The following is a 15342-nucleotide window of genomic DNA, read 5'->3' as shown; positions in this document are numbered from 1 at the left end:
TTTAAAAATTGCAGCCATTAGATTGTATTCAAGAGTTAGACTATGATATGGATGGTGTTTATGTCGATAGATGCTAGGAGATATTCTCTAATCCATCCATTAGTTCAGTTAGAACATATCTACTTAAGTACACCAGGTCCCATTGTCCACTGGACATTTGTCCAGCCCACTTATTGCAGGGCTGATGTGGTGAACTTTTGTTTCTGTGTTTTTTTTGCATCAAAAAATTATAAAATTGCTGGCTGAAGACAAATTTCCAGAGGCAAAGAGTCATATTGTACTCACACCCATTCCTAAGAATCCTACATTGCAATTGGGGATAAAGTCAAACTACAGACCCGATGCTTCTAGCTCTCTGTTGGAGCACCTGACCAATTATCTGACCCATTATGATATTTTGCACTATTTTCAGTCAGGTTTTAGGAGAGGGTACAATACGGAGACAGTATAGGCAACATTAGTGGCAGAAGTTAGGAGAGAGGTCAGTTTAGGAAAGAGAGTTCTAATGCAACTTGACATGTCGAGTGCCTTCAACTTGGTGGAACATGAGGCCTTGTCAACCATCTTGGATTACTATGGTATTAGTGGTTCAGTCTTGAGTTGGTTTAAAGAGTTTCTGACCTATAGATATTATAGAGTATCTGTTGAGGAATGGATCCCGGGCTATGGCATGCCTCAGGGGTCCCCCATGTCACCTATCTTGTTTAATTTGATGATGATGCGTCTAGGACGCAAAATCTCAGACATGGTTTTCGATTACTAACATATGCTGACGATATCACTTTGTTTATTCCTTTTGAGGGTAAGATTGCAGGTGTAGCTTCCACTACAAAACTGGGGTTAGAAATATTGGAGGAATGGGCTGCCACATTTAAGTTAAAATTAAACAAGACGAAAACCAAGTTGTTGCTATTTAGCAGTCACTTTAATAAAATCATGGAGAACGATCTAAATTTTAATGTGTGATTTTTCCTTTGGAGTCTACTTTGAAAATATTGTGAGTAATCTTTGACAGATATCTCACTTTTGAAGCTCAGGCTCAGGAGATAGCAAGTAGAGTTTTTAAGGTGTTGTGGAAATTGAGACATGTAAGCTTTTGTCAGAGGTATTTAGATTGATCATTCAGACCATGCTACTGTTCCATATTCACTTCTGTAATATAGTCTACATGGGATGCAATGAGTTGGTAATTCAAAAAAATTTAGACTTTGTTAAAAACTACTGCCTGTTTGATTGTCAAACTACCCAAGTTTGAAAGGGTTACGCCATTGCTGTTGCAATTACATTGGTTACCAATACATGCATGTTCTCTGGTTTTTCTAATCTGCATGTGTTGGCTCCTGCTTCAAGAGCTCTTATTTTCTTATCAAGAAATTCTAACGTTGATTCTAGAGGGTCTTTAGTGCTTCTTTATTTTAACCCCCAAAAGGTTAAGCATAAGAATTTTTTTGCTAGTAGTTTTGGATATCAAGCCACTTCTCATTGGAATAGCCTTCCACCTTATTTGCTGCCATTCTGTTCCCATATGGCCCATAGTGTAATTTATTCCCATCAATCCAAGTTTTTATTCTTTTAGCATAATGCATTAAGCTTAGAGTTAGAGCATCTTCCTAAGCAAATAGGAGAATCTATATGTTTATGAAACAATTTGCTCGAAATATATGTTTCTTATTTTTGTTAAATTCACTTCAACTATATTTTTTCATCTTTTGTTGCTAGCCAGCATTATATTAGTGGTAAAAATTCCAGATGTACAATCATGCAATAATAACCAACCAATACACTAACATAAATCCAAAACTTAAACACTGATAAAATATAGCAAACTATGAAAAAAAAAAAAGAAAATATGCAGCAAACAGCAGGTCATAATTACTGCCATTGGAAAAGGTGTGTCCTTAACTTGGTGGGGCAGAGAAGAAAGTTTCAGATTACTCCTGAGTCTGTTCCTTTTCACCTTCAGTTTCTATGTGTAAGGCTTTGTTCTGATGGAGAAACACATCGATACCTGTTGCCTTGAAACAGGCATCCTGTGGTTAAACTGTAAAATCCATCCTTTCATATCTGTTGACAGTGATATCAATTTATTAGATTATATTATAACATTTAGTTTCATTTTGTTATTCTTTACAAACCTCATTAGCTTCCAGCTTTCTGATGGACAACTGCTTCCAAGCTCCTTAGTTGCTTGAAACCAACTCAGTATTGGTATGCCTCAACATTTCTCCCAGACTACAACATGCTTTTTTGCTCTCATGTTAGAGCATTTGCAACAGGAGTGTGTTGCAAACTTAAATTACCACTACTATGAGTCAATTGAAAAACAAAAACTATCTGGGGTTATGTTCAGAAAATGAAGAAGACGAGCAAAAATGCATCAAAGCTGGCAGAATTGGCTTAATGTTTCCAGATCACAGCCACTCAAACATAGACTGATGATTCCAGCCAGTTAGGTGCTACTACTAATCATTTCTATAGCACTATTAGACATATGTAGCACTGTACACATGCAGATACTTTCTCTGTCCCTAAAGGGCTCACAATCTAAATTTTGGTACCTGGGACAATGGAGGGTTAAATGACTTGCCCAAGATCACAAGGGGCTGCAGTGGGAATCAAACCCAGGTTGCCCAGATCAAAACCTGCTGTACGTTGTTTTTACTGTTTTATTGAAAATTCTATTCTTAACTTTGTATTTCAAATTACTATGTAAGCTGCATTGAGCCTGCATTGTGTAGGAAAGTGCGGGGTACAAATGTAATAAATAATAATAATAATTAAAAAAACTATAACCATTAGACCACTCCTCCACTGTGTAGGTGATATTCAGAATTGCAAAACACCTTCCAACAAAGAAATAGTTGACATTCTGGATGTCATCAAAATCACCAGTGTAAATGAAGTGAGTGAACCACTGAAAGAAGACCCATGGGGGGTGGGGGGGGGGAGGAGATAAGATGGTGGCAGGAGTAGACACGGTGAAGTGAGCTCTGCTGGTTAGACTGTCTGTAAGTGGAGCCAGACCCAATGGGGAATGGAAAGGCAAGGCACGTACCTTTCCCGCTGAGGATGATGCTGGTACCCCTCCCAGACAGCTGACCTTAGACCGGTTTGTGGTTCTTGCATCAGAAGTAACCTCAGATTTTGCACGTAGTGCAGGAGAGCTTGTGCAAACTAAAGGAAGCGGTTACTCCTTCAGCTCCGAGGTATGCAGTACTCCCCCGATACCCAGAAGTGAGGCCCCAGACAAAGTTTACAAAGCTGGTGCTTCGTCGGAAGGTGTCATGGCACTGGGGCCGGACAGTGGAACAACTTTGGTGCCTGGTGTGGCTTCAGCTATTGATCCTGTGCTTTCTGAGGCATCGGACACCCCTGGTGTTGGTGTATTCCCTGGGAGTGGTAAGAGCACCACACTGTTGATTCAAAGCCTAGTGAGATCCAGGTTGGAACATTAGGGGTAGGATGGAGAGAAGGTTTGGCTGCCATTGGAAGATTGGAGAGATCTATGTCAGATCATGTGGACAAGTTGGTGAGAAAGTGAAATTGCTGCAAACTCAGGTGATGGAGACCAAGGAGGGTTTGAATTACTCTGCTATTTCTTTGGGGGACTTGGGGAAGGCAGGTTAAAGAGTTACAATCTGTTCAAAGATAAATCTGGTTAAAGATAAATGTCTGATTCATGGTAAATTAGAAGCAATTGAGAATCAGTTGAGGTGTTTGAATTTAGGATTTGTGGATTTTCCCAAATCTCTTCTATTGTCACCTGTAGAGGTGGTTGAAAAATATCTGTGAGAAGTGTTACAATTTACATCAGACACTATGGGGTTCATTTTCAAAGCACTTAGACTTACAAAGTTCCATAGGTTCCTATGGGGCTCATTTTCGAAATAGAAAAACATCTAAAAAGTGGCATAAAACAGCATTTGGATGTTTTTTTCTCACCAAAACGACCAAATTGGTATTTTTGAAACCCATTATCCAAACATTTTCGCATGTAGTTCATGTGCAGTGCATCCAAATCTCAAGGGGACATGTTAGGGGTGTGTTAAGGATGGGATTTGGGTGTTTGTTTTTCAGTCATAATGGGACAAAACGAAAATGTCCAGGCACAATTATAGTTTGGTACTGTGCTGCCTAGGAGTAATCATCTCAGATGACCTCTAGGTAGGCATAAATAATTAAATTTAAGAACAAGAGGTCATGATCTAAAGATACAGGGATGTATGCTCAGAAGAAACATGAGAAAATATTTACTGAGAGTGGTAGATGCCTGGACTAGCTTGCTGGCAGAGGAAATGGCAATGAAAACCATGACAAAATTCAAAGATATTGGGACAGATATATTGGACAGTGGAACAAGGTTAAGAGGTGACATTATTGCAAAGACCCAACCTTCAGTCCCTTAAGAACAGAGGCAGGAGAACAGAAAAGGAGAAAACGTAGCCTGGATAAAACAAGACAAGCTATCTACATTGCAGGCCAGAGATTGGCCAAGTGGGAAGCAGCAAAAGCCCAACTAATCTAATTCTGGCAGGTGACCAGTGGGCTCATTTTCGAAAGAGAAGGACGCCCATCTTTCGACACAAATCTGAAGATGGGCGTCCTTCTCACAGGGTCGTCCAAATCGGTATAATCGAAAGCCAATTTTGGACGTCCCCAATTGCTTTCTGTCGCAGGGACGGCCAAAGTTCAAGGGGGCGTATCGGAGGCGAAGCGAAGGCGGGACTTGGGCATGCCTAACACATGGATGTCCTCTACCCATAATGAAAAAAAAAAAGGCATCCCTAATGAGCACTTGGACGACTTTACCTGGTCATGTTTTTCTTACGACCAAGGCACAAAAAGGTGCCCAAAATGACCAGATGACCACCGGAGAGAATTGGGGATGACCTCCCCTTACTCCCTCAGTGGTCACTAACCCCTCCCACCCTCAAAAAATATCTTTCAAAATATTTTTTGCCAGCCTCTATGCTAGCCTCAGATGCCATACTCCGGTGTGTGACAGCAGTATGCAGGTCCCTGGAGCAGTTTTAGTGGGTGCAGTGCACTTCAGACAGGTGGACCCAGGCCCATCCCCCTCTACCTGTTACATTTGTGGAGGAAACAGCGAGCCCTCCAAAACCCACTGTACCCACATCTAGGTGCCCCCCTTCACCAGTAAGGGCTATGATAGTGGTGTACAGTTGTGGGTAGTGGGGTTTTGGGGGCTCATCACACAAGGTAAGAGAGCTATGTACTTGGGAGCAATTTATGAAGTCCACTGCAGTGCCCCCTAGGGTGCCCGGTTGGTGTCCTGGCAAGTCAGGGGGACCAGTGCTCTACAAATTCTGGCTCCTTCCATGACCAAAGGGCTTGCACTTGGTCATTTCTGAGATGGACGTCCTTGGTTTCCATTATCGCCGAAAATCAGAAACGTCCAAGTCTAGGGGCGACCTAAATTTCAAGATTTGGACGTCCCTGACCGTATTATCAAAATGAAAAATGGACATCCATCTTGTTTCGATAATACGGGTTTCCCCGCCCCTCCATTGGGACGTTTTGCGAGGACGTCCTCAACAAAACTTGGACGTCCCTTTCGATTATGCCCCTCCAGGTATCATTCAGTAAGGCCACTGGGACATTTTGCACCTGGATAGAGGAACACTGACAACAGCTTCTATAGGTTTAGTAATTGTTTAGATCAGGGGTCCTCAAAATCCAGTCCTTGAGGTCCACAACCCAGCCTGGTTTTCAGCATTTCCACAATGAATATGCATGAGATCTATTTCCATTGCATACAAATAGATCTCATACATATTTAATGTGGAAATCCTGAAAACATAAGTACATAAGTACATAAGTAGTGCCATACTGGGAAAGACCAAAGGTCCATCTAGCCCAGCATCCTGTCACCGACAGTGGCCAATCCAGGTCAAGGGCACCTGGCACGCTCCCCAAACGTAAAAACATTCCAGACAAGTTATACCTAAAAATGCGGAATTTTTCCAAGTCCATTTAATAGCGGTCTATGGACTTGTCCTTTAGGAATCTATCTAACCCCTTTTTAAACTCCGTCAAGCTAACCACCCGTACCACGTTCTCCGGCAACGAATTCCAGAATCTAATTACACGTTGGGTGAAGAAAAATTTTCTCCGATTCGTTTTAAATTTACCACACTGTAGCTTCAACTCATGCCCTCTAGTCCTATTATTTTTGGATAGCGTGAACAGTCGCTTCACATCCACCTGATCCATTCCACTCATTATTTTATACACTTCTATCATATCTCCCCTCAGCCGTCTCTTCTCCAAGCTGAAAAGCCCTAGCCTTCTCAGCCTCTCTTCATAGGAAAGTCGTCCCATCCCCACTATCATTTTCGTCGCCCTTCGCTGTACCTTTTCCAATTCTACTATATCTTTTTTGAGATACGGAGACCAGTACTGAACACAATACTCCAGGTGCGGTCACACCATGGAGCGATACAACGGCATTATAACATCCGCACACCTGGACTCCATACCCTTCCTAATAACACCCAACATTCTATTTGCTTTCCTAGCCGCAGCAGCACACTGAGCAGAAGGTTTCAGCGTATCATCGACGACGACACCCAGATCCCTTTCTTGATCTGTAACTCCTAACGCGGAACCTTGCAAGACGTAGCTATAATTCGGGTTCCTCTTACCCACATGCATCACTTTGCACTTGTCAACATTGAACTTCATCTGCCACTTGCACGCCCATTCTCCCAGTCTCGCAAGGTCCTCCTGTAATCGTTCACATTCCTCCTGCGACTTGACGACCCTGAATAATTTTGTGTCATCGGCGAATTTAATTACCTCACTAGTTATTCCCATCTCCAGGCTGGATTGTGGACCTCAAGGACTGGATTTGAGGACCCCTGGTTTAGATTATTAAAAAGCTGCTGGTAAGATATGGGGGTGGGAGGGACTTGGGTGTTCGATAAATTACAGAAACTTGTATGCACATCTACCTAGGATGGTAGACAACCAAAGAAGGATAACAAGAACCATCTAAGATAAGGAGTGATACTGATCAAGTGTCAATGACTGGCCATTGGGATATCTACTTAGTAGTGAAGATAAGAAAAACTGAGCAGGATAGATGGGCCAATTGGCCCTTTTCTGCCATCCTCTACTATGCTATTATGAAAGCTATTTTTCTTTTCCCAGCATGCCATAGCCAAGGTCTGACTGAATGCAATAATGGACAATGTATCCCTAGTGCCTTCCGTTGTGATGGAGATAATGATTGTAAGGATGGAAGTGATGAAGAAAACTGCCGTGAAAATAAAGGTAAGCCATTTTCAGCTTTAGTATATTAAGAAGGTCATTTTTAGAAGCATCTACATGTGAAAATAGTGGCCTGTATATTTGTAGATGTTTCATTCTACAATGAGAATACACATTTATAATTTTTAAAATTCTCAGCTTTTGTACCAGTTCTGAGGCACATATAGAGCGCATTTTCGAAAAGACGTCTAAGTGCCAAATAAAGGTCCAACACACAATGTCCACCCTGCAGCCATTTTCGAACCAGAAAGACATCCAGATTTCATGTTCAACAATACATGAGAAGGACATCCTTAGACTGGAGACATCCACCCTGAACAACCATTTTACAAACTGAAATGTTTAAGTTATAAACAGGGGAAAACAAGGCACAAGGACATTTGTCTGGCATAATTCTTCTGAAAATGGTCACAGAGATGTCCTTGCAGAATAGAGGAGTAGCCTAGTGGTTTGTGCAGTGGCCTGTAAATCAAGGGACACAGGTTCAATTCCCACTGTAGCATTTTTATTTTTGTAAATGTGGTCTCTCAAGGAACAGAAAAATACCTACTGTACCTGAATGTACAACACTTCAATAGCCTTCAGGCTTGTAGGAGTCTTATATATATTGAGGTACAGTAAGTACTTTTCTGTTCCTGAACTCCTCTGGAGGAACTCTCGCACCCATACCGACTTCATTCATTACAAATTCATGCTATCCTCCTTCCAGTCCTCCCTATTCCTTGCCAAACAGACTATTACACCCAATTGACTAATTCTCTCGGCTCCAACCCTCATCGTCTCTTCGCCACCCTTAACTCCTTCCTCAAAGTGCCCTCCGCTCCCACCCCCCCCCCCCCCCTCAATCTCTCCTCAATCACTGGCTGACTACTTCCGGGAAAAGGTGCAGAAGATCAATCTCAAATTCACCACCAAGCCACCTCCTCCTCCTCACCCTTTAACCCACTCCCTCAACCAACCAACCCAGGCCTCCTTCTCCTCTTTTCCCGATATCACCGAGGAGGAAACCGCCCACCTTCTTTCCTCCTCGAAATGCACTACCTGTTCCTCTGATCCCATCCCCATCAACTTACTAAACACCATCTCTTCTACTGTCACCCCCCCCCCATCTGTCATATCCTTAACCTCTCTCTCTCCTCTGCAACTGTCCCCGACACCTTCAAGCATGCTGTAGTCACACCACTCCTCAAAAAACCATCACTAGACCCTACTTGTCCTTCCAACTACCGCCACATCTCCCTCCTACCCTTCCTCTCCAAGATACTTGAACGTGCCGTTCACAGCTGCTGCCTTGATTTTCTCTCCTCTCATGCCATCCTCGATCTGCTTCAATCTGGTTTTCACCCTCTACACTCGACAGAAACGGCACTCACTAAAGTCTGTAATGACCTGTTCCTTGCTAAATCCAAAGGTCAGTACTCCATCCTCATCCTCCTTGACCTCTCCGCTGCTTTTGACACTGACAATCATAATTTACTTCTTGCCACACTGTCCTCATTTGGGTTCCAGGGCTCTGTTCTCTCCTGGTTCTCCTCTTATCTCTCCCACCGTACCTTCAGAGTACATTCGCATAGATCTTCCTCCACCCCCATCCCGCTCTCTGTTGGAGTTCCTCAGGATCGGTCCTTGGACCCCTTCTTTTTTCAGTCTACACCTCTTCCCTGGGCTCGTTGATCTCATCTCATGGTTTCCAATATCATCTTTATGCTGACGACACCCAGCTTTATCTCTCCACACCAGACATCACTGTGGAAACCCAGGCCAAAGTATCGGCCTGCTTATCTGACTTTGCTGCCTGAATGTCCAACCGGCAGCTGAAACTGAACATGGCCAAAACCGAGCTTATTGTCTTTCCACCCAATCCCACTTCTCCTCTCCCTCCACTCTGTATTTCAGTCGATAACACCCTCATCCTCCCTATCTCATCTGCCCGCAACCTCGGAGTCAGCTTCGACTCCTCCCTCTCCTCTGCGCATATCCAGCAGACAGCCAAGACCTGTCGCTTCTTCCTCTATAACATCAGCAAAATTCGCCCTTTCCTCTCTGAGCACACCACCCGAACTCTCATCCACTCTCTCATTACCTCTCGCCTTGACTACTGCAACCTACTCCTCACTGGCTTCCCACTTAACCATCTATCCCCCCTTCAATCCGTTCAGAACTCTGCTGCACGTCTTATCTTCTGCTTGGACCAATATGCTCATATCACCCCTCTCCTCAAGTCACTTCACTGGCTTCCGATCAGGTACCGCATACTGTTCAAGCTTCTCTTACTAACCTACAAATGCACCCAATCTGCAGCCCCTCATTACCTCTCTACCCTCATCTTCCCTTACGCCCCTACCCGAAACCTCCGCTCACAGGACAAATCCCTCCTCTCAGTACCCTTCTCCACCACCACCGCCAACTCCAGGCTCCGCCCTTTCTGCCTCGCCTCACCCTATGCTTGGAATAAACTTCCTGAGCCCATACGCCAAGCCCCCTCCCTGCCCATCTTCAAATCCTTACTCAAAGCCCACCTCTTCAATGTCGCTTTCGGCACCTAACCATTATACCCCTATTCAAGAAATCTAGACTGCCCCAAATTGATTGATTGCACATTTTTTGTCCTTTAGATTGTAAGCTCCTATGAGCAGGGATTGTCCTTCTTTGTGAAATTGTACAGCGCTGCGTAACCCTAGTAGCGCTTTAGAAATGTTAAGTAGTAGTAGTAGTAGCCCCAGAAAAAAAATTAAGAGTGTTATAGTGGGATTTGAACCTGTTTCCCTTGGTTTATAGTCCACTGTACTAACCACTAGGTTATTCCTCTGACCAACTTGCTACTTTGTTCAGAATGGCCATAATACCTGCAGCTGATATAGAGGAAAGGTTTTCCATTCCAGTTTTGCTTTCAGGGGAGATGAAGGAGGGACAGCAACCATTGGGGGATTAAGGAGGAGTCAATGCTTAATCCCTTCAGTGGTCAGCTGCTTAGAGCACCTGTTTGTAACTTGGACGTGATTGAAAAAGGTCTAGATAAAAACATCCTTCTTTTTAAACATGGATATTTCTTTCTGTTCAAAAATTGCCGTTAGATGTCCTACTTTTGGGCCTTCCCTAGTCCCACCCAAAACACATGTACAACACATCCCCTTGCTATTTGGATGAACTGCAGTATGAAATATCCAAATTTTGACATTCCGAAATTGAGATTTGTAAGTTTTAAGCAAATTGATGGTTTTTTCTAGGCATTTTGAGAGGTCCATCTGCTTTGAAAATGAGCATCATAGGTTTCATCAAAGTGCTTGTTTTGGCCATGTTTTGAAATGAGTAATAGATGGGGTAACTGTGCTTATCTTCCAGGGGTATTTTTCAAAATGTTCTACCCATACGTATATATATATATATTTTAAATGTGGCCCTTATATGAACAGTTGCCTGCACTTAAATTTGAAGGTGTCAAAATTGTCACTTCAACGAATAATCACTAGTATCTATATGTGGAAGATGCCGAGTGATGCCACTGCTTTTCTGCACTCATAGGTTTGTGAAATGGCTGCTCCTGCTGTACATGCTGGCAAATACATGTGTGTTTGCTGACCTCCCTTTACATGTTTTACAAAAGGCTCCTTGTTCAGCAGACCTGTGATTATCTTGACCTTCACGTTATGTAATAAAGGGATTTTAAATCAAACCAACAGCCTCTCAGATTAGGTGAACCTGTGTTTTATGCACAAAAATGTTAACACGTTATAGTTTTAAATACTTGCACAAAAATATGTGTCCATAAAAGATCGATTGAAGTAAATTTTATTAAGTTTTTAAGGATAACAAACATCCAAATACAATACAAAATAACAATGTTTTATAACTTCTGTTCCATAAGAGAAACTATATGATAATAGACAGTTCTTATAAATGTATCAATAATGTAGAACAATAAGACATGTAACTGGATAAAAACTGAATAATGTTATAGTAGTTTAAAAGTTTGCATTGAATGGATACACAATCTGAACAAATATGCAGGTGAAATTAATATGCACTTTAATGGAAGTTATATGAATAGCAGGTAAAAAAAAAGAGAAGTGAATTATGAAATGGACTTACATGTTATGCTCAGGTGGCTAGTTAGTTGGATTTGACTCCAAATATTTATCATGCATAATTTTGTATTTGTGAAACAATTCACAAAACTTATAGTAGATCACCAATTAGATCAAATATCATGCAAATGAGTTCATTAGCCTTTCAGCAATAAGTTTACAAGCAAACATTTCTCAGAAGCAAAATTTCATGCAAACTTAACTACATCTCAGGGATGTATAGTTACATTCCTATTACTGGCTAAATCCAGAGGTCAATATTCCATCCTCATTCTTCTTGATCTTTCCGCTGCTTTTGACACTGTCGATCACAGCATACTTCTCGATACCCTGTCCTCATTTGGATTCCAGGGCTCTGTCCTTTCCTGGTTCTCTTCCTACCTCTCCCTCCGCACCTTTAGTGTTCACTCTGGTGGATCCTCTTCTACTTCTATCCCTCTGCCTGTTGGCATACCTCAGGGTTCTGTTCTTGGTCCCCTCCTCTTTTCTATCTACACTTCTTCCCTTGGTTCATTAATCTCATCCCATGGCTTTTCCTACCATCTCTACGCTGATGACTCCCAAATCTACCTTTCTACCCCTGATATCTCACCTTGCATCCAAACCAAAGTTTCAGCGTGCTTGTCTGACATTGCTGTCTGGATGTCTCAACGCCACCTGAAATTAAATATGACCAAAACCGAGCTTCTCATTTCCCCCCCCAAACCCACCTCCCCGCTCCCCCCGTTTTCTATTTCTGTTGATGGCTCTCTCATTCTCCCTGTCTTCTCAGCTCGAAACCTTGGGGTCATCTTTGACTCTTCTCTCTCCTTCTGTGCTCATATCCAGCAGATTGCCAAGACCTATCATTTCTTTCTTTACAACATCCGTAAAATCCACCCCTTTCTTTCCGAGCACTCTACCAAAACCCTCATCCACACCCTTGTCACCTCTTGTTTAGACTACTGCAATCTTCTTCTTGCTGGCCTCCCACTTAGTCACCACTCCCCTCTCCAGTTGGTTCAAAACTCTGCTGCCCGTCTCGTCTTCCGCCAGGGTCGCTTTACTCATACTACCCCTCTCCTCAAGACCCTTCACTGGCTCCCTATCCGTTTTCGCATCCTGTTCAAACTTCTTCTACTAACCTATAAATGTACTCACTCTGCTGCTCCCCAGTATCTCTCCACACTCGTCCTTCCCTACACCCCTTCCCGTGCACTCCGCTCCATGGATAAATCCTTCTTATCTGTTCCCTTCTCCACTACTGCCAACTCCAGACTTCGCGCCTTCTGTCTCGCTGCACCCTACGCCTGGAATAAACTTCCTGAGCCCCTACATCTTGCCCCATCCTTGGCCACCTTTAAATCTAGACTGAAAGCCCACCTCTTTAATATTGCTTTTGACTCGTAACCACTTGTAACCACTCGCCTCCACCTACCCTCCTCTCTTCCTTCCCGTTCACATTAATTGATTTGATTTGCTTACTTTATTTTTTGTCTATTAGATTGTAAGCTCTTTGAGCAGGGACTGTCTTTCTTCTATGTTTGTGCAGCGCTGCGTACGCCTTGTAGCGCTATAGAAATGCTAAATAGTAGTAGTAGTAGTAGTAATAAAGTCTGTGATTTCATACATATTTTATCACAGAATTTTAGACTGTGTAGCAGCTGTAGTGTTATTTAAACAAATCAGTAACACAATATTTTTCATGTATTGTTATCCCATCTAAATGTAAAACTCCACAACTTCAGCTACACTGTTTGAACAAGTACTATTTATTTTAAAGTTTATAAAGGCAGAGTCCAAATCAACGGTCACAGCTTCACCTCTTCCTCAGGGCTTCTTGTACAAAGCCATGCTATTTATTTTTGTTACATTTGTACCCTGTACTTTCCCACTCATGGCAGGCTCAATGCGGCTTACAAGGGACAATGGAGGGTTTAGTGACTTGCCCAGAGTCACAAGGAGCTGCCTGTGCCTGAAGTGGGAATTGAACTCATGTTCCTAAGGACCAAAGTCCACCACCCTAACCACTAGGCCACTCCTCCACTGCTAGCAATTTCTGCGCAGTAAATGAGAGGAAGCCCATAGGAATTGAATGGGCTTCCTCTTACTCGTCGTGCAGGAATCAAAAGAAGCCCTAAATTTTTCCTCTTTTGGTTTCCTTATTGATTGTGGGGTCAGAAAATCCTTTACTTATCCTTAGTACGAAAAGGAAGAAGAGCTGATTTAGGGTATTTCAGTAGTCTTTGAAGTAGAATGAAGAGGTTCCAGAGGATCACAAAGATTAATGGCCCATATTTTAGGGCAGGGGTTCTCAACCAGCCAGGCAGGTTTTCAAGATATCCACAATGAATATGCATGAAATCAATTTGCATGCACTGCCTCCATTGTATGTAAGATTTGTCTGTCTTAGCAGCTCTTGTATGTAAGATTAGTCTTTCTAATATGTTTATAGTGCTTAAGATTTATGAGTCAATATGTCCGTTAATGTCTGATGGATATGTTTTATATTGTGAATGTTTTTATTGTAACCTACTTTGATTTTAAAGCGGGATATAAATCCATGAAATACATTCTCTCAATCTCTCTCTCTCTCTCATATTCATTGTGAGTATCCTGAAAACATGACTGGCTGGGTGTGTCCTGAGGACTAGGTTGGGAACTCTTGTTTTAGAGGCATTTCCATATGTAAAAAGTGACATGTAAATGGTGATTTCCGAAAGCCACTGTTTATATTTGGAGATTCACACCATACATGTTCCTCAATATCTTTCTGTAATACTAAATGTCTATTTTCTTATGTATTTCCAGTATTCATGATGTATTGTAAGCCACATTGAGCCTGCAAAGAGGTGGGAAAATGTGGAATACAAATGCAATAAAATTAAAAATATATATATATAAATAAATAAATAAAATAAATACAGATATTTCAAGGGGCATATCAGGGGTGTGGTTTGTTTGTGTTTGGGGGCCAAAAATCTGCACATGTATTCTCTAGTTTATAAAGAGAATACATATGTATTTCCTCATTAGGTTTTACACGAACTCAGAAGCACGCATCAGACAGAAAATGAAGAACCTCCACAAGAGCCGGTGGGGGGAGGCGGAGCAGGTAGATGGGGGGTGGGCCTTGTTCTGGGCAGACTTCTACGGTCTGTGCCCTGAAAATGGCAGAAACAAATCAAGGTCAGGTATACACATAAAGTAGCACATATGAGTTTAAATTGTTGGACAGACTAGATGGACCGTACAGGTCTTTTTCTGCCGTCATCTACTATGTTACTATGTAAGATACTATTTAAACAGATCCCTTGGAGCTACTCCCAGTGGTTTGAGGAAATTATCAAAAGGAAGATTTAAGTGATGTTTAAAATTCTCAATCTGCTGAGTCTTCTGATATGGTAAAATCTTATCCTGATCTACAGTGGCATTAAACTCTCGAACTTGCTTAACAACAGCTTTCAACTTCAGTACTATAGCCATGACTTTTGTAGGCTTATGCTGGGATTTTGCTTGAGTCCACCCTGCCCAGTGGAGCAGTAAGATCACTAGCATAGTTAGAAATTTCAGAGTCCAGTTTTTGTAACCTAGACCATATGCCCTCTGTCATTCCCCACCCCCCATACTAGATCAACAGTATTGCAAAATCCCTGGGGCTGAGGTCACAGATGTTCTAAAATGCAGTTCCATCCTCACTGATAGCCCCAGTGGGAGGACCATTCTGCACCAGCAATAGTTCATTTCTTGAGCATGATTCTTCACTCAGACTAGAATACACAACACCTACTACAGCCTTGATTCTCTTCCCAACCCCAGCAATTCAGAGTCCAAGGGACGAACATAATTCAGTTGCCTCCACAGTAAAGGAACTTTCTGCTGGGCATAGTGGCATATTGTGCTCATAAGGAGAAATCCCACCCCATCAAAGCTGTCTCTCTTCAGAGGTGGTAGTGGGAGACACATCTCCGGGAGCTGAGGAATG

General features: G+C 42.3%; 1 protein-coding gene across 1 annotated transcript in view; it reads left to right on the top strand.

The window, feature by feature from the left end:
• Positions 1 to 15342, top strand: part of CORIN (corin, serine peptidase) — a 346959-nt gene that overhangs the window by 190203 nt on the left and 141414 nt on the right. The window contains exon 9 of the mRNA XM_030191349.1: positions 7174 to 7296. Within this exon, the coding sequence (XP_030047209.1) occupies positions 7174 to 7296 (123 nt within the window). The remainder of the gene's footprint in view (positions 1 to 7173; positions 7297 to 15342) is intronic.

This window comes from Microcaecilia unicolor, chromosome 2 (genome assembly GCF_901765095.1).
Source record: "Microcaecilia unicolor chromosome 2, aMicUni1.1, whole genome shotgun sequence".
NCBI classification, from domain to species: domain Eukaryota; kingdom Metazoa; phylum Chordata; class Amphibia; order Gymnophiona; family Siphonopidae; genus Microcaecilia; species Microcaecilia unicolor.
The sequence above is the reverse complement of the archived record's forward strand: the minus strand, read 5'-3'. Positions and strand labels throughout refer to the sequence as shown.